Raw genomic sequence first — 26,810 nt, forward strand, 5'->3', positions numbered from 1 at the left:
CAGAGTTATGGGTAGATCATACTGCACCCCAGAAGATGGAGACAATGTTGGTGACACAACAGGTGACACTCCAAGTGCAGACGAGCATAGCTGCATGGGTTCAGCTCCTGTTTGTTCATGTGAATGAGTTTGAACTGGAGTCCTGACACCTACTGAAGGATACTTCAAATGAACATGACTTCGAGATTGAACAGGATGATCTGATTGAATGGCTAACTGATTGAATGCAGAAACGTGAGGTGACTGATGCTGCGCAAGTGTCCAATTTGGAGTGGACACATCTGGAACGTCCATATCAACAAAAGTTGAGGGTGAAGAAGGTTGCTCGGCCATAACTACACAAGCACTTTGATGTGGGTATTGTTTGTGTCAGTATTTGTATATACATTAAATTTGCCGTTTAACTGCAAAAATGTAACCCACAATAATTCTTACATTTCAGTGCAACATCCTGCAAAGCAATGTGTAAAATACTTAATTATTCAGTACAACCACAGTCCTATTTAGTTTTAGTCTGCTTCCCAAAACACTGAAGGAAATGTGATCATATTAAACAGGGAGCACACTTCAATATTTCACAAAGGTCAACAATGGCAAATTCAATTTCTCATTAGTGTACTCACACTTCAGTAAACAATTCAAAGGCACACGAAAGTTCAATTCACAATTCAAGTAAAAGTTCAAAGATAGTGTTCAGGAAAACTCATGAGTTCAATTCCAGTTCAAATTCAGTCCTTTCAAGTCCGTTCAAGTCCTTCAAGTCCCTGTTCGGGCGCCACTTATGTAACGGTGGCGTATTTTATTCACAAAACACAATATGAAAAGTTAGTTCGGGCGCCAGGCAGATTAAATCCACCAACAAAATAGTTTAGTTCAGAATGAGCTGACCACCAGTTACACACTGTTTACACTCACATAATCCACACCCATGAACAAGCACGAGGAAAAAAGATACATATATACGTATAAATTCAGTGAAAATGTATAATTGCAGATTTTCCCCAAAACAAGACAAATGATCACATCACTCAAGTTCTTTTAAGTAGGCTATACAGAGTTCATAAGAAGAAAGAAAAGAAAAGAGGAAAAGAGAAAAGGGAAAAAAACAAGGCTTTTTAATTCCCAGGGACTTAATTTCCCAGAACTCACAAATTTACCATCAACATTTTTTATGACCTATGAATGTAACAATTATGAATAAAATGTGCGTTTATGTGTTTGTGTGTGAATTTGTTTGTTACAATGTGTCGTCGGGCAAATACTATCTGTTCGAGTTTGTAAAGTAGTGCCCAATGTTCAATGTGCGCTCTCCTAGGCTCCGCCTCAGCTCGCATATATGATTAAAGTTCAGATAAAGCGTGTTAATAATAATATAAGTGAACGCAGAGTACCTCAATCCATTTGGAATCAGCTCACTCTTACGACATCTTACGAGCAATCCGAAGCACAGACGCCAAACACTCAGATCCAATGAACAGCACCCCAGGCGGGAACTCCCAAGCACAGACTCGACGACGATCCAACGACAGCGTCCACAACACAAGCGATATCCTCCAATCCTCCGACTGTGGAACAATCCGAAGCACAGACGCCAAACACTCCGATCCGATGAACAACACCTCAGGCGGGACTGCTAAAGCACAGATTCGACGATCGCACCAGCAAAACTCCGCAGCATTCACATAGGATCGCCGGTCTCCCCAGTCATTGCATTGAAGAATCAAAATGTACAACACCAATAATCGGAATCACTCGCGACTCATGAGTCGCCTCCGCCATGACAGTTGCACTTTGACCCCGACGCCTTTACACACCCCACACATTTGTGTGCCCCACTTTTTATCTGTTAGGTCCGCTTTGTATAACGTGTACGTTTCTTATTGGTCACACACACACACAATAATAATAATAATAATAATAATAATAATAATAATAATAATAATAATAATAATAATAATAAAAAAAATACTGTACGATTCATTTAATCGCTACATGTTCCATTTTGGTCAGTTACTGGGCACTACCAGAAACACGATGATGAAATAATATTTTATCTCACTATCACCAGTCTAAAGAGACAGAAGCAGATGAGATCATCTAAGAAACACTGTGGTAATTCTCCCGTAACCTACCTTTAAACTACAGTCCTATGAAAATTAGGCACATATGAAAACTAATGCTGTAAGGCAAGCAAGCAAGCAGAACAAATCAATATTGAGTGCAAACACAGTTTGCTTTCAATAAAGCAAGTTTAGACGATTGCTATTTAAAATTTTAATTTCTTACCTTTTTTTTGGGCCAGTGAATCCTTTATATATTTGCGCTGAGACTTTCAGCTCCGACTGTAACCTGAGGAGGGTGGTGGACACATTAAAGAGCGATTTCATCCCTGTAGTTCATTTCTCATTGGTTAAACTGATGTTATTCACCCAATAATGCAAAACTCTCCACTCTCTGTAGTCCATTTCACATAAACACGCCTCTAAACAGTCAAAGTGGGCCGTTCTCGACCAGAACAGAACAAGCTGCGATGTGGACCAGACTTTTAGACACTTAGTCTAACAAATCAATTTCGGCAAAAGTGTTAATGCTTCCAGATATCAAGCACTCTGTACAATTGAACACATTCTCTCATCTCTCATAACTTCCCTCACACCACAGTATACTTCAGCTTAAGAATTAAGTATCAGAATGAGATGAGGAGGTTCAACACAATAACATGTCATAAGCACCTTTGGCATCAATTACAGACTCAAATCTTTTTTCAGGTTTCTCCAGAAATATTTGATTGGGTTCATCCGTGCCTGGATGCAAGGACATTCAGAGAGTTGTCTGTAAATCACCTTTGCTTATCATTGTCCTGTTGGAAAGTGACCCTTCTGTCCAGTCTGAGGTTCTGAACGCTCCGTTTAGGTTTTCATTAAGGCTATCTCATTATTTCTTTGAGCTTTTACTCTGATATTTCCGTCTTGAGGCTTCTACCAGCACACTTCACTTTTGGGATAGTACTCTGATGGACGCGTAGAAATGAGGTTCATCAGACCAGATAGTCTTGTTTTTATACAGGTGTCTTTTTGTTTTGTTTTCACGTATCTTTGCTTAGGAGAGGATTTGACTTGGCCACACATTCATAAATTTGTATATATTTTTTTTTTTGTAACAGAAATATATGTTTAATTTAATTATGATTTCGCATTTTTAACTTTGAGCATAAATAACATCCGCAAAAGTTACGACACTCAATGCACAGGCAGAGGTTTTGTCTTTTACAGAATTCCTTTTTTAAGGCTTACAATTTTTTAAGGCCTAAAACGAGCTTCTTCCTGGGTCTTGATATCACAAAACCTGAAATGTATTTAAATGTATTTATCTTAAACCAATATGTTTTCCTTTAATAGATTCAGTAGGATGACCGTAAGAGCCTTTTTTCCCGGACACGTCCTTGCCAGGATTTCTCTATTGCTTTGATTCAAAATACATCGAAAGCGTTTTGAAAACACAAGGAACCTATGTCATACACCTGCATGCAAACAAAGCCAGAACCTAGATATTTTAGGCAATGTATAAATCTGGACCAGGACACATCCATGAAAAATAGCTAGCAAGTCAACTTGCTGGTGTTTATTTCCTATTTGCATGTGTTTTTTTTCCCTTTAGCAGCATGCTGAGCTCTCTGTCAACCTATTTGTCAAAACAAAGTCAACAAATAAAATTGTAAAGCGTGTAGATTATATTAGAAAAAGATTTTCTTTAATGTGACACCTTGCTGATTTTGCTAAACAAGGACAAAGGATACTGTATTTCAGTGAGAGGATGAAAAACAAGAATTAAACTTGTGGACTAAGTTTAAATCCTTCATTTCTCATACGCTACAAATGTAAAAGAATGTAGAAAATTGCAGTTTTCTATTCTGATATGACTGGGAACTATACTCTCATTCCAGCGTAGTAATCAAGGTACTTAAAAACCTGCAGCGCCTGTGGAAAATAAACCTAATAAGTCTAATAAATAATAAATATGTGGAGAATGAGCCTATTTCTTTCATTTAAAAGGAAAATTTAATTAATGGAGTATTTTTAAAACTGTGTTTCTGACCCTAAGAGCTGTGTTGTCTGAGGCTATATGCCCCTGGTAGGGTATCCCAAGGCAAACAGGTCCTAGATGACAAGCCAGACAAAGAGCGGTCCACCGTAAAGGGCAGGTGCATTGTTGTTTTGGCGGCTGCCTCAGCGGCCCAATCCCGGACACAGAATCTGGCTTTAGGGACATGGAATGTCACATCTCTTGGGGGGGAAGGAGTCTGAGTTGCTGCATGGGGTTAAGAGGTATCAAATAAAGATAGTTGGGCTCCACGCGCAGCTGGGGCTCTGGAACCCATCTCCTCAAAAGAGACTGGACTCTCCTCTACCCTGCAGTGGGCTGGTGAAGGGCTGGTGTGGGCTTGCTCATAGGCCCCAGCTTAGCCGCCATGTTTTGGAGTTCAACCCAGCTCCGCCACCCTGCGCCTTTGTGTTGGGAAGAGATCTCTCTCTCAATATTTTATATAATACTGATTTTCCAACTAGCAAATATGCAGAGTTTCATCATGCTATAGCATATATACAGTGAGAATATTCAGATTACTCTAGTTCTGTTATTTAACACCACTACACTAACATGAACAAATGAAATTATGGTTAGATGTTATACACACACACACACACACACACACACACACACACATATATATATATATATATATATATATATATATATATATATATATATATATATATATATATACATATATATATACACACACATATATATACATATATATACACACATATATATACATATATATACACACATATATATATATATATATATATATATATATATATATATATATATATATATATATATATATATATATATATATATATCTTTCAAATTTCTTACCTTTTTTTTTTTGCTTGTGAATCCTGCTCCGACTGTCACCTGAGGAGGGTGGTGGACACATTAAAGAGAAATTTCATTTCTGTAGTTCATTTCTCATTGGTTAAACTGATGATGTTCATGCCGAAATGCGGAACTCTCTGTAGTGGATTTCACATAAACACGCCTCTAAACAGTCAAAGTGGGCCGTTCTTGACCAGAACAGAACAAGCCGCGATGTGGACCAGACTTTTAGTCATTTAATCTAACAAATCCATTTGGCAAAAGTGTTAATGCTTCCAGCTGTAAAGCACTCTTCACCTTTTAACACATTAAAATTTCCCTCACACCAAATCATGCTTCTTTTAGAAAGTTAAGAACTGAGTATCAGAATGACATCAAGAGGCTGAAGAGCTGAAGAGCTCATTTTCATTGACAAGACTGTTTTGCATGTGCCACTGGTTGGTTTTCCATGTTGTCACTTATCTTATCTCAGGGAAAATATTTTGACACTGAATGAAAACAGTCAATGTATCCACAAGGATAAAAAAATCTGAAATTATTGACATTATGTCCTCATGATGGAGGAAAATATGATGTTTGTCTGATAGAGGATAGAAATTATTGTTTGGTTTGGTACATAGTTGAAGCACCTTTAAAGAGCTGTAACATCTATGATTAAAAATGTAGTCTCGGGAAGAATGCAAATACTTATGCAATGTAATTATTTCAGCCTTTTGTTTTTTGCTATATTATTAAGTGCAGACTGTTGTGAAATAGTATTTTAATGTAGTTAACCATAAAGCAACAACAACAAAAAAATTAAGTCTGTTTAATGTGAGCACATAACAGTAATGGGTGCAAACTATATATATGCATACATTTCAGGATGTGGTGCATTCTCAGGCATAATCAGTTTATATATTAAATAGATTGCTTTCAATATATGGTTTTGATGAAAAAAAAACATTTATATAGGGAAAGGGTAAGTTGGGCTACATAGGGTTAAACGGTGCTATGCATTATGCTGAATTAAAACCAAGCATTTTACTGCAAGCTATGCCAAGAGAAGAGAGATTCAAATGTTTATCAAAAACAAATGTTTACAAGAAAATGTATGTGTTAGAAATGAAATTTCAAGAAAAAAAATATAATGACCAAATTTCATGAACAAGGCCTATTTAAAATTTCCAGAATATATATATATATACAGTAACCAGATCAGTGTATTTTGATCTGCAGTATCTCTGAGCATTTATATAGCGGCAGCTCTAACAGCTCTACATTAGCGATTAATGCCGTTCATATCCTATTACAAGTGTAAATCTAAGTGTCTGTATACACTATATTTTCACACATTTTACAAACGAGCTCACTAACATCACAGCAGATGCAGCACCGACCTGTCACACAGATCCTCACAGATCCTGTTTTTTTGCTACAGGAATACAGATAAACTTCTATTAATATTTAAACTTCAGATAGAGCATCATAAGGAGATGGGGAACTTAAGTCTGTACCAAAACATATTGTATTCTCTGAAATAGTTTTAGACTTTTTTTTACCCGTTTAACTAAACAACATTGTAGCACTGAATGTTTTTGCCAGTCAAATGCATTAAAATCACATGCTAATTATGGTAAAAAGACAAGCAATTTTCCTATTCACATAGCTTTTTTGTATTATTTGCTTATTTAATTACTTTTCCGTGTCATATACCAAATTTATGATTTCACTAGAAAACAAGCACGTGTTATAAATCAAGCCTAAAATAATACACTATAAAGCTATGCCTATTTTTTCTGTAACAGCAGACAGAGAGAATTAATATAAATACTTGAACATTTTACATACTGTGAACTGAGTAATTTTTTGATGGTTTTTACAGGTCCCTAAAATCTTAAATGTAGTTTTAATTACATTTAAAGCCAATAACATAGTACCATCTTAAATGGTGTATATATATATATATATATCTTTGTTATTTTTAAAAGTCATTATTGACAGAAAAACAGGAATCATTATACATAATAAAACCATTTCAATTCAAATTTACGTACTGTTGCACATTCTACAGCTGCAAATTTTAAAAATAAATATTACTTAAATTAAAAGATGGAAGTGGACTTAAAATTGGTAATAAGGTGTGAAGACAATCCTATGCTGCTGAATACACACAAAAAACATGCAGATATCAATTCCATAAGAGTAATTCCTTCCTTACAATAAAAAAGTAGTTCTTGGCACTTTATACATCCCGAAAAGAACACAACTCTGAAGAAGACCTAAACACTTTCCTTTCTTGAGACAGCTAGGACATTTGACAAACCCGAGTGTTTCACTTTTACTCTCTACATCCGTCTGGTGGACCAGTGTAACTTTTTACATACATTTTACATACAATTTGATGTTAATGTGATGACAAGCGATGAGTAATTTTCCTAATGCACTTTATACACACACACACACACACTAAACAAAACTGATTACATTTTGTCAGCTGAAATCTAAAACATTTAGAAGTTCTATCCATTGTGTGTTAAAAAGACAAGCAATTTTCTTATTCAAATAGCTTATTTGCATTATTTGCTTATTTAATTACTTTTCCGTGTCATATACCAAATTTCAGATGTCACTAGAAACCAAGCACGTGTTATAAATCAAGCCTAAAATAATACACTATAAAGCTATGCCTATTTTTTCTGCAACAGCAGACAGAGAGAATTGTAGCACTAATATAAATACATTTTACATACTGTGAACTGAGTAATTTTTTGATGGTTTTTACAGGTCCCTAAAATCTTAAATCTTAAATGTATGACAGAAAAACATATTTTATACTCTACCTATTCTAATAGGAAATGTATTTGCACATCATGCTGCTGAAAGGTCAGATTCATAATTATATAGAGCAAATCAAAATAAACTCTACAAATCCCTAAATTTCAAGGTAGAATACTCTCACAAGAGTATTTTTGCAAGGGCAACATTTTTTTTTTAACATTTCATAAATGAAATGAATTGCGTTCTTTACCACAGTCTAAAAAAACGTAAATGAGATAATAACAACCCTGTCTTATTATTAGAAAAACATTTAGGCTGGGTACACATCACAAGATAATCCAGCTGATTTTGAGCCATTTTCTCCTCTTTGTAATCACTAAACCAGTGCTGTTTGTTCAGAAATAGTAGATAAGGACCAGTCCTTTCAAAGAGGAAACAATTGGGAGAACGGTGATGCAGCCCTAATCATACAAACTTCCATTAAAAACCCCTCACACACTCCCCATCACCACTTGGTTCACCTGGATGCCACATAGTGTCCTGCGAGATTGAGCCGTCCCCCATAGACCAGAAGTTCTATCCACGCATGTGATTTAAACTGTCCACTGTTTAATCTGTAAAATAAAAACATGATTCATAATATTGTATAATAATTGATGCAGTTTTTTATTATGCAATATTAATATGTAATATGTAAAAAAATATGGATTTCATTTCTCCATCATTGTACCACAACATAACCATTTTATGTTTCTTAAATCTACCCGTTATTTCAGCATGGGATACTGCAGGTACTGAAATCAGTTATTTCAAATAAGCAATTATGTCTTTCAAATAGGAAAATGACTTATAATGTAATATTAATTTCTTAGGGTTCCGCTGATATTCATTTGTAGGCTATATTTGCATCCCACAGCAACACAGCAGTGACGTCTCAGACTGACAGGTACTTTATACAAAGTGATTTGTTTGTTTTCTACTCACCTCCAAGGCAAACAAAAGGCCGCTGCAGATCGAGCCACTCAACAATCTCGAGTTGGTTTTGTTTCTCAGAGTTGTGGATGGTCTGCAGTAGCTCTGAGCATCAGCCCAGCTCTTCCAAACCTGTACGCTTATATATCCGCTTGCTATCGAGAAATACAAAATAAGAATCAGTCCTCAGTCCCCCTATATCTCCATTATACCAACCCCAACGTTTCTGTGTCCCTCTCTTCAGTCCAATCCACACTGATCCATTATATCCAGCATCCACTTTGTTTAACACATCATCCATGCTGTTTATGGTAGCCAGATCTGTGTACTTAAATCTGCAGTATCTCTGAGTCTCTGGCCACGACCTTCTCACATTTATATAGTGGTATGGATGAGAAAGAGCAAAACTCCAGAAGAGCCCTGTTAAGAACAGCTTATTAAACCAGCTAAACGTAGCATCATATCGATCGATATCACAGCATCATAAATACAGATTACAAATGATCTCACCAACCTGACAGCAGAAGCAGCACAAACAGACCCGTCCATGACTGCTCACACTAAACCCTAACTGGTGTTTATCACCACTTTCTGCTGCTGTATCCTAATAAGTAGGAACATAAGCCTAGCTGAAACCTACTGATCTATTTTGCATTTGAGATATTTGTGTTGGGGAACAGTGAGTTATAAACAGGCAAGCGTTACCGTCCCTTGTCTCTCCTGAATGTACTTGAATAAATATTTCCCTTTCTGATTTACCTTTACACATTTGTCAAACCTTTAACTTTTTTTCATGATGTGTCTTAACTTGAAAATGAACTCTTTACTTATTGGGGTTAATGCCAATCTCCACCAACTGACCTTTTATACTCAACTTCTATTTTAATATAGCTCTCATGTATTTTTGTTACAGTTAAATTAGTGTATATGAACCAGTTCAATATTGTCAATATTTACATTTCTACATGCAAAAGTATATGGAAGTATATGGATATTGAATTATAATTCGTCATTTCATGCAAAAATTTAGTTATTTTTTATTTTGGGAATAATATGCACAATATGATTCAAATGAAATCATTCACATTTATTATGAGAAGAAACATCATACTTTACATTTCAAATAATGGCTTCACATATCCTAAAGTTGGCTCTGCATATACACTAAAAGTTATTTCCCATTTTACCTTTAGTGTTGATTTTACTACTATTATTTAATGTTCCAAAATATTTACATATAAAAACTTGAGTATTGATAATTTATTAGGTAAAGATGTTTAATCTTGTAAGAACACAACTATTTGTAGTTAAACTCGTGCTAGATTCATTAATGTAGTTATTGAAACAGAACGTATATATATATATATATATATATATATATATATATATATATATATATATATATATATATATATATATATATATATATTCATAATCAATTGTCCCTAAATATATTATACTACAACCATTTATCCACTTTTGTTTTTAAACAATAGATACTACTACTACTACTACTACTCCCTGTTCCTCTGTTAGTCTGTTTTAAAAACTAACTTCAAAGAAGTACATTGATGATTACTTCCTGTTACACTGATTATTTGATTTTTCTGTATGTTTGCTCTCTAGATGAAACACCTCTTCGTCTTCCCTCTGGATCCATTTAATGTTGTCACTTTCTAGCCCCATGCTCTTCAGTTTTTCACTTATCTGGAAAACCATCAAAAGGAATTAACAAAACTAAAAACCATGTCCTACTTATAGGCTAAATAGTGTATATATATATATATATAAGTAAATAAACAGATAAACAATACATACCATGTTTAGAAAGGCAGTCTGTAGAGAGGGATCATTTAATGTACATTTCCCATTACAGGACAACTTTAAACGTACAATCTGTTTTCTTATTAATTTGTCAGCTAAAGAAAAACATGGTTAAAGAAAAACATGTAATATGTAACATATTAAATTATGTATCACAGTTGTTAATCTCTGTACAGAAACTCACCTCCATAGCAGATAAAAGGCTGCTGTAGATCACAGCTCTTTTGAGTCCATTTCCCAGAATTGTTTGTTGTCATGCCAACACAGTCACCAGATCCTGAAGTCTGTGATGGTTGATCTGCGTCCCAGTGTCTAAAACTGAGATTGGACTGATCAGACCATTCCCAAGAGTCCAGAAACAGACCAATCCAGAGCGACAATTCATTACTGAGCAGATTCTGCTGCTCTGGGCTGCTGATGCTCGCTAAATCAGTATGTTGTTGTCTGCAGTAACTCTGAGCATCTCTCCATGTCATAGCAGATTCAGTTGTAATAAAACCAGTGCTGTCTGATGAGAAATACAAGACATGGATCAGCCCTCAGTCAAGGATTGGCTAAAGTGGAAACAAACTTAAGCTTTAAGGACTCACCATTGAAACACACAAATGGGAGAAGAGTGCTGCAGCTTTCATCATACCAGCTTCCATTAAAAGTCCTCACACACTTCCCATCACCACTAGGTTCTCCTGGGTTCCAGATAGTGTAGTTAGAGATTGTGCCTTCCCCCATAGACCAGACCCAGCGAGACTGAGTCCCGGTGTGGAGACCTATCCATACTGATCCACTGTATCCAGGATCCACTATGTTTACTAGCCTTCTCACATCATTCATGGTGTCAGCAGTGGCCAGATCAGTGAATCTCGCTCTGCAATAACTCTGTGCATCTTGCCAGATCATGCTTTCATTCATATACTGGTATGTGCGGTAAGGAGACTTGGGCCCTATAACAAATTGAAATGAAAACCGGATTGTAAAGGAATAGATGTACTGTGGTACAATTTTGATTGTTATCAGTGCAGTATGTGCCTATAAACACATAAATAATGTACAAAAGACAAAACACAGAGAAACATTGTTCTCTTTTGTTAAAAAACTCACATCCATGGCAGATAAAAGGATGGTGTAGATCACAGCTTTCATGAATCCATTTCCCAGAATCGGCTGTTGTCATGCCAACACAGTCACCAGATCCTGATGTCTGACGTGGTTGACCTGCTGCCCAGTATCTGAAGAAGTTGCTCCATTTGTCAGACCATTCCCAATAGTCCTGGAACAGACCAATCCAGACCCATGATGTATATAAAATAATACTCTTGAGCTGATTGTGTTCCACACAGCGTTGTGGATGGTAGGCAGATCTGTGTATTGCTGTCTGCAGTAGCTCTGAGCATCTGTCCAGTTCTTCTGCTTCTTTACCCAAATGTATCCAGTGCTTTCTGTCCAGAGGGAAAAAAATAAGAATAAGGTCACAACTCCTGATCTCAGCTAAACCTACCTGGTCTCATTGCAGAAATATACCTGGGTGCATTTTTTAGTGAGGCACAAAATACGTACCAATAAGTACACATGACTGCAGTTTCCAAAATAAATCAATAGGCAGTAAAACTCTTATTCCTTTTAACATGATTTTACAGAATTTTGATTAATAAAGCATAATTTTTGCACAATTACTTGAAGAATATCATGGTAGCTCACTATCCTGTGTAACTACGGTTCGACAAAACAGTTCCAATCCACATTAAAAAAGGTCGTTGAAATGGACGGATCAACAAATGAAGCACATGTTTATACATGTTTGCATCAGCAAATGAAGCAATATGATAAAAAGAAAAGCAATATGTACCTATATAAGCGTGATAAAAACACACCAGGCTTCATGTATTGAGCCTGCATTTTAGGGCCATTGGACATTTCTCTTTGAAACTGTAGTGAAACGTCCAATAAGGTACAGTATGTAAACACAGTGTTGCACAAAAAAGTGCACAGAGGTAAGTATATTTATGAGACCAGGTTGGCTAAACTGTATGTTTGTTACTGAATGCAGTCATGAACTCATAACTTACCATTGTAGCACACAAAGTAAATCAAAGTTGAGCATTGTAAAGTATTCCAAACTCCATAGGCAAGAAAGCTACAATTGTTTCGAATGTTCGGTTCTCCTGCACCCCAGGCCTTGTACTCTGCAAGTGTATCTTCTCCATTAGACCAAACCCAGCGTTTCTGTGTCCCCCTCTTCAGTCCAATCCACACTGATCCACTGTATCCAGCATCCACGAAATTTATCAGCCGCTTGCATCATCCATGCTGTCTACAGTAGCCAGATCAGTGTGTTTTGCTCTACAGTAACTCTGAGCCTCTGGCCATGACATTCTCGCATTTATATAGTAGTACTGACGAGAGAGACCAGAAGTGGTCTTCAGAAGCCCTGTGAAATTGATTTATTGTGAGATTATATATATATATATATATACACACACACACACACACAAGTTCTTTAAAAACATACCAACCTGACAGCACAAGCAGCACAAACAGACTCCCATCCATACTGTGGATCCTCTTCATTGTATTCTAATTATAGGTGATCAAACATACATTTTCCATCAGAATTACAAAGAATGAACTCCAAATAGATTATGACATATAATACATACATATTTTGTAATTAATAATGTAATTAATATCAAGAAAAGCTTGCTTTAAACAATTTTACACATTGTCTCGACCTAGTAAGGTAGGGATAACTATTTGTGTATTCTACATTTATATATTATATATCTTAATTTCCCAGATACTTTTTTCCAAAGTAACTTTCATTGTATTCAAGGCACAGTATACCTTTAATCTTTTCATGTATACCCTCAAATCAGTCACAGCCATGGTGTTGTGAATCACATGCTGTTTTTAATACAGGAACACAATTATACTTTTTTACCATTTAAACTTGATACTGGTATACTGCTGAAAAGCATATGTCTAAATGTTGCACTGAACATTTTTGCCCCCAGGTCAAACACAATAAAAAAATATGCTAATTTGTGTGATAGCAAGAGATGAGTTGTTTTCCTATTCAAATACTGTAGCTCATTGTCACATTTTGTAAAATGTGGTTGTATTTCCTTATTTTTGCATAAACATTAAAATGCACAGTGCTGACATTAGTTACACCTAAATGTACAATACTGATGCATTGTTTAAGAACAAACTATTTTACAGACTTACAAATTAATCTTACTGAACACTGCATTCCCAGCATTCACATTTTTATTGTATTGTATTCATTTATCAACTTATTATATCAATGGGATTGCTTTCATCTGCATTTATTAAATTAAGTCTCATTTAATATGAACATTTTAAATTTTGAATCTGTTCTGTGTGATTTCTGCAGAGAAATCACCTCCAAGACTTCATGTTATGTTATAAATAAGAAAAAACTAACTAATTGTACAATGTGCTCCATGTCCTTTATTGAGGCGATGTTTCGACCATCATATGATTTTAGTTGACTAAATCTATCAGCTAAATTCAAATCAGCTAAATTCAAATGGGTTTAGTTACAGTGTAATGCATTTATTAAGGTAATATAATGCCGGGTATCCGGGCGTGACTATCTATGCAAATTCTGCACACCAATTTCATTGACCTTTTCTCAAAGATCTCAGAGGTGTGTGGGCTACCAAGAGCGACCACTAGGGAGGCGAGGGTTACGTCACGTAACCTAGATGTTTTCTTTTCAACAAAACACCAATGGTTATGTAGGCTAAATATGCATTATTTATAACAACTTATTTACCCTTATTTCAATAAGCAATAAGGTAAAAAAAACCCAATGATAATCATATTAATAACATAAAATATTTTTTTTTGCATTTTTATAAAGATGTAACTACAGAGTAACTGTGCATTTCAAATATTGCAATACATTTGTTTCAGACTTTTCCTTGTAAACAGTCCATAACATCTACGTATAAGCAACGAGATCCAGGCTGTTCACATGTCTGTTTCAAGACATATTGTAATAAAAAATAAATAAAAGTAGGAAACAAATATGGAAACACACTAAAGGCTTGTGAGAATGTTATTTAACATTCAATAATATGATTACATATCAAATAATGGAAAGACATACAATTTTTTATATTTTATATTTTTTACACAGAAACTTCTACTGTATCTTGCTTAAATGGTTAAAATGATGGTGTTATAATTCACCCAAGCTGAAATACTACCTGTTCTATCCAGTTCATTTAAAATGAACCCACCCCTAAATGGCAAGTAATACCTAGATTAGACGATACGTGCCAAAAAGTCTAAGTGGGTGGTTCTTGGCCAAAACAGAATAAGCTGCAACGTGCACCAGACCTTTAGCCATTCAGTCTAACAAATCTTTAGAATCAGCATTTTAAAGTACATTAAAATGATATGCTGATTACTGGGATGACATGACAAGTAATTTCCATATTCAAATAGCCAATTTTCATTAAAGAAGCTTTTGAACATTGTACCATATTGAACATACATGTAAAATTGGTAATAAAAATCACCAGGTGTGGAGACAACAATAAAATGTGAAGATGATTATTAACCCAATGAAGAAGACTCTCCACTTCTTCTCAACAGAGCAAAGTCTTAATATTTCTTATACATTCCAGAAAAATATCAGATGGGAGTAACACACCACCTAAATTGTGAAGAACACTGTGATAAAATGTGAGATATCACAAGCTCTCTGTTTGTCTGGTTTGGCCCTGCATCATCACACTTTAAAGCTGCTTTCCACCATCTTAACCTACACTGTAACATTAAACACTTCATATATAGTTGTTTCATGGTGCTCAAACCTCCTGCACCTTCTACCTTATTTTGTTTATCCTCAGGTTAGGTAAAGTAAGTCGAGTCTGTCCTATATCTCATAAGTATTTAATCATACTCACCCGAAGACTTCTCCGTGGTCTGTTCAGCTCAGGTCTAAAAATCAGAGTCTTTTGGCAGGCGAGCGTATTGGTTATAATAAGATACAGTTTTATTATATATTGGTTAAATACATTACAAATAAAATACTAATATAAAACAGAAGTAAAAACAAACTTGTGTAATCTGCGAGCTCGGTCGTTCGGAGGCGTCGTGGCGAGGCTTTAACTTCTGGCTCACTTCTAAGTGCAGCCCTCCTTTATAGGCTACAGGTGCAAGTCAACACTTTTGGAAAAGTCCCGTACAGCCGGAGACCTCCTCTCTCAAGAAGCTCACTATAAAAAGACAGCCATCTTATCAGTCTGCTCTTCTGCGAAGATCTTTCTAAGATGTCCTCCTCTCCGCGTCGGGAACTCAGCATTCAAACGGTAACATTACTATTCTTCAAAGTTCTTACTAATACATATTTTATCTCTGGCTATACTTTAACTAAATGCTACATACGTCATACCTAATGTCTTTTCTCAATAAACTACTTTTACACATGACGCTGTGGTGGTCTTTCTTTCTACTATTCAATAAAGTGAATACAATACCATGCGTACTGTGTATCTTATAAATACTTATCAAATAAAAGAATACAATATTCTGTGTGGTCTCTTCTTCTTGATAAATCAGTAACACTTCACAATGTGTTCACAATACAAGGTATCACTCAAATACACAAGGCAAACTTACAGAAATACACAAGTCTTACTGATAGTTGCTAGTCTCTAGTGGTAAGAACTTTTCTTTCTGGATTCTCTCAGCTCCTTGACATCATATGAATTGTAATATTAATTTTCCCATTCCTTACTCTCAGTTGATAACCAGTTACATCTGTATTTAAGTCTATTTCTAGGTTTTTACTATAATCTCTTTTATCTTATTTGTTCTAAACTTATACCTGCTGTTTCATTTTGCAGTGTTTTTCCTGCCTCAGTCTGCAATGTCAATCATCTTTTATTCTGGCATATATGGGTTTAGTTATCTGACTGAACTGCATCTCTCACATAATTCATTAATCCTATTACTTGTTGTACATTTTAATGCTTTCTGGCATTTTTAAACTTATAAATTACTCTCTCATTGATTCTGTAGTTATATTATTTCCTATCGATATCCAAAATCCAAAATAAGATCAGTTTATTCCTGTCATTACTTCATATTTCTGCTCTAATCCCTTCTGCAATACATGTAATTATTTGTTTTCACAGTTAATCTTTGGTAAACAAAATGTTTATTATTACACTTAAATCATTCAAAATACATATATTATTTACAGTAAAGTTGACTATTTACAGTACAAATGTATTATTTACAGCACATTTCTGTTGACCTTTCTCTATTAAAGGAATTAACCAAAAGCTATTCACTGAATCCAGTTTTGTGAGAAATCTTCTTTCTCTTATTCTTCCTACTGGATCTCTAGTATTAATTAACATCTGTCCGGTTTAGTTACTTTATAGTTTGTTTCTAATCTGAAAACTTTATCTGGCTTCAGAATTAATCGTATAGGACTATTTGTAATTACAGATTAAACTTCTTTCAGAACTTCCAGTAATTCATGTATAGTTTAATCTAATTCCTCTTTAGCCATTTTATTCATTGGATATCGACACTGAGGCTTGTGTATTCTACCTAATATTTTCAATATTTCATACTCATTTTTATCACTAACTTCCTCACAAATGTTTTTGTGCCTTGCGTAGGTGCTTCTCTTTGTATTAACTCATCTTTTGCCTCTTCTGATCCTATCAGTTTACTCACGTATTTTTCTTAATTCTAACTCTAATTTTTAAATATATTTCTTAGATTGCTTGCTGTTAATAGATTCTCTGCTCCTTTATCATTTCATTTCAAAAGCTTTTTTTTCCTATTTTGTTTTGCTTTTCTGAATGATTTCAGAATAATTATGTTTCTGAATTATTTCTCTTTCTGCTGGGGTCTCTCCTATTCTCTCCTATCTATTTTCTGGAAACTACTTCCTAATCCATCTTTTTCATCTTTTTTTCTTATAGGCCTTTACGCTCTAACTGTTTGTTCTAAACACAGTATTTTATTTCCTTCTCTCTGTCTACTTTGAACTCTTTCTACTCTGTCTTCTTTCACTCATTTTCACTGTACTTTTGGAGGATTTGTTTTCTGCTGTCTCTGTATATTCTTGTTTTGAGATTCTTTTTGAGTATATCTAGGATATATCTAGGATATATCCAGTGCTTTATCAAGAAAAAAAATCGATAAGGTTCACAACTTTCTTTTTAGCTCATCTGAATATTTAGGCTACTAACATATAACTCAGCATTGTATCAAACAAAATAAAGGTGATTTGAGCATTTGGTGATGGTCCAAGTCCCATAAGCTAACATGACACCAGCACCCCAGCACCTGGCTTTGCTAATTTTCAGGCACTATACTGTGTGACTGTATCATCTCTATTAGACCAGCCCCAACGTTTCTGTGTCCCCTTCATCAGTCCAATCCACACTGATCCACTGTATCCAGGATCCACTTAATTTACCAGCCTGTTCACATCATCCATGCTGTCTACAGTAACCAGATCAGTGTATTTTGATCTGCAGTATCTCTGAGCATTTATATAGCGGCAGCTCTAACAGCTCTACATTAGCGATTAATGCCGTTCATATCAAGTGTTTGTATACACTATATTTTCACACATTTTACAAACGTGCTCACTAACATCACAGCAGATGCAGCACGGACCTGTCACACAGATCCTCACCATCACCACAATAGTGTGTGCTGCTGTATTCTAATAAAGATTATCAACCATACTTTTTTTGTAACAGTTAAGAATGAATGCATATGGCAAATATTTACTTATATTTTAAAGAGATGCACCATAAGAAATGCAGCATAAATGTTCCCAGATAAGCATTACATTGCAGACGTGGTGACCTGATCTGCTCTTTTTTTGCTACAGGAATACAGATATACTTCTATTAATATTTAAACTTCAGATAGAGCATCATAATGAGATGGGGAACTTAAGTCTGTACCAAAACATATTGTATTCTCTGAAATCATTTTAGACTTTTGTTTACCCGTTTAACTAAACAACATTGTAGCACTGAATATTTTTGCCTGTTAAATGCATTAAAATCACATGCTAATTATGGTAAAAAGACCATAAGACCATAAGAATTTTCTTATTCAAATAGCTTTTTGTATTATTTGCTTATTTAATTACTTTTCCGTGTCATATACCAAATTTCTGATTTCACTAGAAACCAAGCACGTGTTATAAATCAAGCCTAAAATAATACACTATAAAGCTATGCCTATTTTCTGTAACAGCAGACAGAGAGAATTGTAGCACTAATATAAATACATGAACATTTTACATACTGTGAAGTGAGTAATTTTTAGATTGTTTTTACAGGTCCCTAAAATCTTAAATGTAGTTTTAATTACATTTAAAGCCAATAACATAGTACCATCTTAAATGTATATATATATATATATTTGTTATTTTTTACATTCATTATTGACATAAAAACAGGAATCATTATACACAATAAATCCATTTCAATTCAAATTTACGTACTGTTGCACATTCTACAGCTGCAAATTTTTTAAATAAATATTACTTATTAATACTAATTAAAAGATGAAAATGGAAGTGGACTTAAAATTGGTATTAAGGTGTGAAGACAATCCTATGCTGCTGAATACACACAAAAAAAACATGCAGATATCAATTCCATAAGAGAAATTCCTTCCTTACAATAAAAAAGTAGTTCTTGGCACTTCATACATCCCGAAAAGAACACAACTCTGAAGAAGACCCTAAAACACTTTCCTTTCTTGAAACAGCTAGGACATTTGACAAACCCGAGTGTTTCACTCTTATTCTCTACATCCGTCTGGTGGACCGGTGTAACTTGAAAATACAAATACAATTTGATGTTAATGTGATGGCAAGCGATGAGTAATTTTCATATTCTAATAGCAAATGTATTTGCACATCATGCTGCTGAAAGGTCAGATACATAATTACATAGAGCAAATCAAAATAAACTCTACAAATCCCTAAATTTCAAGGTAGAATACTCTCACAAGAGTATTTTTGCAAGGACAACATTTTTTAGCATATTTCATAAATGAATTGCATTCTTTACCCCTGTCACGAATGAGGGGTCTGAGGCGTGCGGATCCATATGCAGGCTTTTATTAAATGAAGGCATGGTCAAAACAGGCAAGCGTCTAACAGGGCAAACAGGAGTATAAGAGGCGAGGCAATAACAAAATCCAGAGACAGGCGAAGGTCAGGTCAGGCAGCAAACAATCAGAATATCGAAGACAGGCAGGGTCAAAACCAAGAGAACTAGAAACAACAATCCAACAGCGATCTAACAATGAAACAGGCGAAACAATGCAACCTGCAGGTGAGTGGCTTGCTGCGGTATTTATAGTCCTGGAACAGGAAGTTGTCGCAGAGGGAGTGAATGCAGATCACCCAGAGGTAAGGGCTTCCTCTGCTGGCTTGGTGACAACCCCAGGCTAAAAAAACGTAAATGAGATAATAATAATAACCTTCTGTTATTATTAGAAAACACTTAGGCTGGGTACGCATAACAAAATAATCCAACTGATTTTGAGCCATTTTCTCCTCTTTGTAATCACTAAACCAGTGCTGTTTGTTCAGAAATAGTAGATAAGGACCAGACCTTTCAAAGAGGAAACAATTGGGAGAACGGTGCTGCAGCCCTAATCATACAAACTTCCATTAAAAACTCCTCACACACTCCCCATCACCACTTGGTTCACCTGGATGCCACATAGTGTCCTGCGAGATTGAGCCGTCCCCCATAGACCAGACCCAACTATACTCTGCCTCAGCCTGGAGACCTATCCATACTGAACCACTGTGTCCAGGATGCATTGTCTCTAAAGTAACTCTGAGCATCTTGCCAGACCATGTTTTGATTCATGTAGTGGTACTCTTGATACTGACACTGGAATTTTGACATAAAGAAAAGCATTATTAGGGGCAGGCCTAGTGATTTGCGGGCTCCAAGCAAACAATGAATTTATGCTTTTTTTTATGCCTAACTCTCATTTTGCTTTCTCTCTCTCTCATTTGCTCATAGCGTTTTGTAATGATGCACTTGTAATTTTAATTGATGCGCCGAATTAATCGTATAAATACATATGTCTCAAAAAAGATAAAAACCAACAAACAATGCCTTCACAAAAAAAGAAGACAGACAGCGAGAGAGAAAAGAAAAAAGGAGGCTGCTAAGTTCAACACCTGTAAATTCAAAGCTTCAGCAAAGAAGATAAAACACGTAGAATAATTCTTGTAATTAAGTATATACTAACTCCTATTATATGTAATCACTTATCTTCATTGATGTTATTAGTAATCTATAACATATCATTTTTATAGTGGCCTATCTTACGAAAACCATATTAATTGTACGACTAGGAAAAGTCTCACAGCGTGAATTTGTATGACCTCAATTTTGCACGATTTGTGCCCCAGTGATGATAAAATGTACACAAATAGCTCTGAGATTGGGACAGAAAAGCAAACAAGCATCATTTTGAAACATCAACACAAATAAACTCATGAAAGGAAACACAATTTCTTTTCTGAGGTGAATACAGTTCTGAGACAGTCGGACAGTACAGCGCATATACTGTAAAGTGCGCAAAGAGCTCTATGTGTCATGATTGAGGGGTCTGAGGCGTGCGGATCCATTCGCTGGCTTTTATTGAGCAAAGGCATGGTCAAAGCAGGCAGGCGTCAAATCGCAGCAAACAGGAGTATCAGAGGCAAGGCAACAACAGAATCCAAAAACAGGCAGAGGTCGGGTCAAAACCAAAGAATCTAAGACTCGGGAAACACAAGGAGAACTAGGAACACCAATCTAACAATAGAACAATACAACCTGCAGGTGAGGGGCCTACTACAGTATTTATAGTCCTTTAACAGGAAGTAGCAGCAGAGGGAGTGATCACAGATCATCCAGACTCAAGGGCTCCCTCTGCTGGCTTGGTGACACTATGATAATTGAAAGCTCTCAATTTATTAAGTCAAACGCAATTTTATTTATACAATGCTTGCAGAATTCATCACAAAAATTGCCTTTTGAGTGCCGAGTGAACCTTTGAGGCTCTCCGTAACATGAAAATGCACTGGAGCATTTACCAAATATGTTTAGCCAATATCAGATGGGGCCCCTTGATTGCCCTGGGGCCCGAAGTGTCCACATAACTTAAATCCACCCCAGTTGTAGCCTAATGCACTTTATATACATACATACACACACACACACACACACACACACTAAACAAAACCGATTACATTTTGTCAGCTGAAATCTAAAACATTTAGAAGTTCTATCTACGCATGTGATTTAAGATCCACTGTTTAATCTGTAAAATAAAAGCATGATTCATAATATTGTAAAAAAATTGATGCCGTTTTTATTATTCAATATTAATATGTAATATGTAAAAATATGGATTTTTAATTTCTCCATCATTGTACCACAACACAACCATTTTATGTTTCTTAAATCTACCCGTTATTTCAGCATGGGATACTGCAGGTACTGAAATCAGTTATTACCAGTTATGTCTTTCAAATAGGAAAATGACTTATACGTTATATTACAGTTCTTTGGGTTCTGCTGATATTCATTTGTAGGCTATATTTGCATCACACAGCAACACAGCAGTGACGTCTCAGACTGACAGGTACATAAGTGTTTATACGAAGTGATTTGTTTATGTTTTCTACTCATAATAAATTATTAATTATAATTTAGTTTGCCTGTTTAAATGCACATAATATTATAGTTAAACTAAAAAACACTGCACAAAAAGCCCTATAACGGCGTAGCCTGCTGATTATAAAATAGTAAAGTGTAGTGATTATTTTCACCAGCAGAGAGAGGTGCAAGTCTCTTATTAGTCAGTGTCAGTGAGAGAGAGCACCATTAAAAGGGACTCCATTTAGTTTTTAAGGTGGTTACATATTAATAATGTGTCTAATACAGTTTGTATTGTATGTAGTATAAAACAGAACATAAACAGGGTGCAGAACTGTTTTGCATTCCATTTTATCATCAGTTAAAAAACTCCTCCAAGGCAAACAAAAGGCCGTTGTAGATTCACTCAGCACTCTTGAATTGGTTGTGGATGTTGTGGATGGTGACCAGATCTATGGTCACGGATGAGAAAGAGCAGGAGTGCTCCAGAAGAGCCCTGTTAAGAACAGCTTATTAAACCAGCTAAACGTAGCATCATATCGATCGATATCACATCATCATAAATACAGATTACAAATGATCTCACCAACCTGACAGCAGAAGCAGCACAAACAGACCCCGTCCATGACTGCTCACACTAAACCCTAACTAGTGTTTATCACCACTTTCTGCTGCTGTATCCTAATAAGTAGGAACATAAGCCTAGCTGAAACCTACTGATCTAATGTCTTACAGTATGTGGGTTGGGAATGCAGAACACTTTTCTGTACACATGATGAGGAGCAATCACCCAAAAATAGTCTCATACAGTAAATATCATCAAATCATACGGGAAACATCATCAAATTTTATTCTATGCATTTGAATGATACAATATTAGTGATTAGTGTTAAAATGACTGCAACAAGCTCTAATTTTAACTGGAGAGTGCTTGTTAGGATTGAGCGGTTCTATAGCGGGTACAGACAATGATAACCTACTTTTTGTAGCCATTATGGCTATTAAATAATGGATCACAAAAATATTTACATTTCTACATGCAAAAGTATATGAAAGTATGGTATTACGAATTATATAACTCGTCATTTCATGCAAAAATGTACAGTTATTTTTATTTTGAGAATAATATGCACAATATGATTCAAATGAAATCATTCACATTTATTATGAGAAGAACCATCATACATACATATTTATTTAACGTTACAAAATATTTACATTTAAAAACTTAAGTATTGATAATTTATTAGGTAAAGATGTTTAATCTTGTAAGAACACAACTATTTGTATTTAAACTCGTGCTAGATTCATTAATATAGTTATTGAAACAGAACGTATATATATATATATATATATATATATATATATATATATATATATATATATATATATATATATATATTCATAATCAATTGTCCCTAAATATATTATACAACAACCATTTATCCACTTTTGTTTTTTAAACAATAGATACTTTAAAGAAGTACATTGATGATTACTTCCTGTTACATTGATTATTTGAATTTTCTGTATATTTGCTCTCTAGATGAAACACCTCTTCGTCTTCTCTCTGTATCCATTTAATGTTGTCACTTTCTAGCCCCATGCTCTTCAGTTTTTCACTTATCTGGAAAACCATCAAAAAGGAATTAAACTAAACTAAAAACCATGTCCTACTTATAGGCTAAATAGTGTATATATATATATATATATATATATATATATATATATATATATATATATATATATATATCAGTAAATAAACAGATAATACATACCATGTTTAGAAAGGCAGTCTGTAGAGAGGGATCATTTAATGTACGTTTCCCATTACAGGACAACTTTAAACGTACAATCTGTTTTCTTATTAAGGTGTCAGCTAAAGAAAAACATGGTTAAAGAAAAACATGTAATATGTAACATATTAAAACATATATCACAGTTGTTAATCTCTGTACGAAACTCACCTCCATAGCAGATAAAAGGCTGCTGTAGATCACAGCTCTTTTGAGTCCATTTCCCAGAATTGTTTGTTGTCATGCCAACACAGTCACCAGATCCTGAAGTCTGTGATGGTTGATCTGCGTCCCAGTGTCTAAAACTGAGATTGGACTGATCAGACCATTCCCAAGAGTCCAGAAACAGACCAATCCAGAGCGACGATTCATTACTGAGCAGATTCTGCTGCTCTGGGCTGCTGATGCTCGCTAAATCAGTATGTTGTTGTCTGCAGTAACTCTGAGCATCTCTCCATGTCATGGCAGATTCAGTTGTAATAAAACCAGTGCTGTCTGATGAGAAATACAAGATATGGACCAGCCCTCAGTCAAGGATTAGCTAAAGTGGAAACAAACTTAAGCTTTAAGGACTCACCATTGAAACACACAAATGGGAGAAGAGTGCTGCAGCTTTCATCATACCAGCTTCCATTAAAAGTCCTCACACACTTCCCATCACCACTAGGTTCTCCTGGGTTCCAGATAGTGTAGTTAGAGATTGTGCCTTCCCCCATAGACCAGACCCAGCGAGACTGAGTCCCGGTGTGGAGACCTATCCATACTGATCCATTGTATCCAGGATCCACTATGTTTACTAGCCTTCTCACATCATTCATGGTGTCAGCAGTGGCCAGATCAGTGAATCTCGCTCTGCAATAACTCTGTGCATCTTGCCAGATCATGCTTTCATTCATATACTGGTATGTGCGGTAAGGAGACTTGGGCCCTATAACAAATTGAAATGAAAAACCGGAGTGTAAATAAACAGATGTACTGTGATACAATCAGGATTTTTGCTTTTCAATTTTAGTGTTTAAAAAAAAAAAAACAGATTGTTATCAGTGCGGTATGTGCCTATAAACACATAAATAATTCACAAAAGACAAAACACAGAGAAACAATGTTCTCATTTGTTACAAAAACTCACATCCATGGCAGATAAAAGGATGGTGTAGATCACAGCTTTCATGAATCCATTTCCCAGAAACGGCTGTTGTCATGCCAACACAGTCACCAGATCCTGATGTCTGACGTGGTTGACCTGCTGCCCAGTATCTGAAGAAGTTGCTCCATTTGTCAGACCATTCCCAATAGTCCAGGAATAGACCAATCCAGACCCATGATGTATATAAAATAATACTCTTGAGCTGATTGTGTTCCACAGCGTTGTGGATGGTAGGCAGATCTGTGTAATGCTGTCTGCAGTAGCTCTGAGCATCTGTCCAGTTCTTCCACATCTTTACCGGAAATGTATCCAGTGCTTTCTGTCCAGAGGAAAAAAATAAGAATAAGGTCACAACTCCTGATCTCAGTGCTATGAATCCTACCTGGTCTCATGGACACAGAAATATACCTGGGTGCATTTTTAGCGAGACACAAAATATGTACCAATAAGTACACATGACTGCAGTTTCCAAAATAAATCAATAGGCAGTAAAACTCTGACACATTTATACATGTTTGCATCAACAAAATGTAGTTATTGAATGTAGTTACTGAATGTAGTTATTATCTCATAACTTACCATTGTAGCACACAAAGTAAATCACAGATGAGCATGGTAAAGTATTCCAAACTCCATAGGCAAGAAAGCTACAATTGTTTTGACTGTTCGGTTCTCCTGCACCCCAGGCCTTGTACTCTGCAAGTGTATCTTCTCCATTAGACCAAACCCAGCGTTTCTGTGTCCCCTCTTCAGTCCAATCCACACTGATCCACTGTATCCAGCATCCACGAAATTTATCAGCCCGCTTGCATCATCCATGTTGTCTACAGTAGCCAGATCAGTGTGTTTTGCTCTACAGTAACTCTGAGCTTCTGGCCATGACATTCTCGCATTTATATAGTAGTACTGACGAGAGAGACCAGAAGTGATCTTCAGAAGCCCTGTGAAATTTATTTATTGTGAGATTATATATATATATATATACACACACACACAAGTTCTTTAAAAATATACCAACCTGACAGCAGAAGCAGCATAAACAGACTCCCATCCATACTGTGGATCCTCTTAACTGTATTTTAATGACAGATAATCAAATATACATTTTCTGTCCAACACAAGATACACTCCAAATAGATTATGACTTCACATATTTTGTAATTGATATCCAGAAAAGCTTCCTTTAAAGAATTGTCCACATTGTCAGTCTCAAACAGCATAATACACTCAATGTCAAAACAAAACTGGTACTTTTTCGGCCTAGTAAGGTAGGGATAACTATTTGTGTATTCTACATTTATATTATCCATATTAACTTTCTTTGTATCCAATGATGTATACTCTTAAATACATCACAGCCATTATGTTGTGAATGACATGCTGTTTTACTACAGGAAAAAGAAAATATTTTATTAATATTTTAATTTGATACTGATATATTGCTTAAAAGCATATACATGTTGCACTGAACATGTTTGCCCACAGGTTAAACACAATAAAATAATATGCAAATTTGTGTGATAGTAAGAGATGAGTTGTTTTCCTATTCAAATACTGTAGCTCTACTGTATTTCCATATTATATCACGTTACTGGTCATAACTTTATTAAAGAGCTCATCCTAAAGATGTTTTGACTATTTAAAAATCCTTTAAAACTTTTGAAAAATGTATAT

The 26,810-nt window shown here is 35.3% G+C and overlaps 1 protein-coding gene and 1 pseudogene across 1 annotated transcript; both read right to left on the bottom strand.

Moving 5' to 3' along the window:
* Positions 1-1,418: 1,418 nt before the first annotated feature.
* Positions 1,419-13,044, bottom strand: LOC122327395 (C-type mannose receptor 2-like). Its single transcript, XM_043222738.1, is given in 12 exon segments — positions 1,419-1,565; positions 8,686-8,828; positions 8,890-9,038; positions 10,253-10,380; positions 10,492-10,592; positions 10,682-11,005; positions 11,088-11,438; positions 11,596-11,830; positions 11,833-11,929; positions 12,557-12,791; positions 12,794-12,922; positions 13,008-13,044. Coding segments are annotated over 12 exon segments (2,076 nt in total).
* Positions 13,045-23,616: 10,572 nt separating this feature from the next.
* Positions 23,617-26,246, bottom strand: LOC122326559 (annotated as a pseudogene).
* Positions 26,247-26,810: the final 564 nt, after the last annotated feature.

This window comes from Puntigrus tetrazona, chromosome 2 (genome assembly GCF_018831695.1).
Source record: "Puntigrus tetrazona isolate hp1 chromosome 2, ASM1883169v1, whole genome shotgun sequence".
Classification (NCBI taxonomy): domain Eukaryota; kingdom Metazoa; phylum Chordata; class Actinopteri; order Cypriniformes; family Cyprinidae; genus Puntigrus; species Puntigrus tetrazona.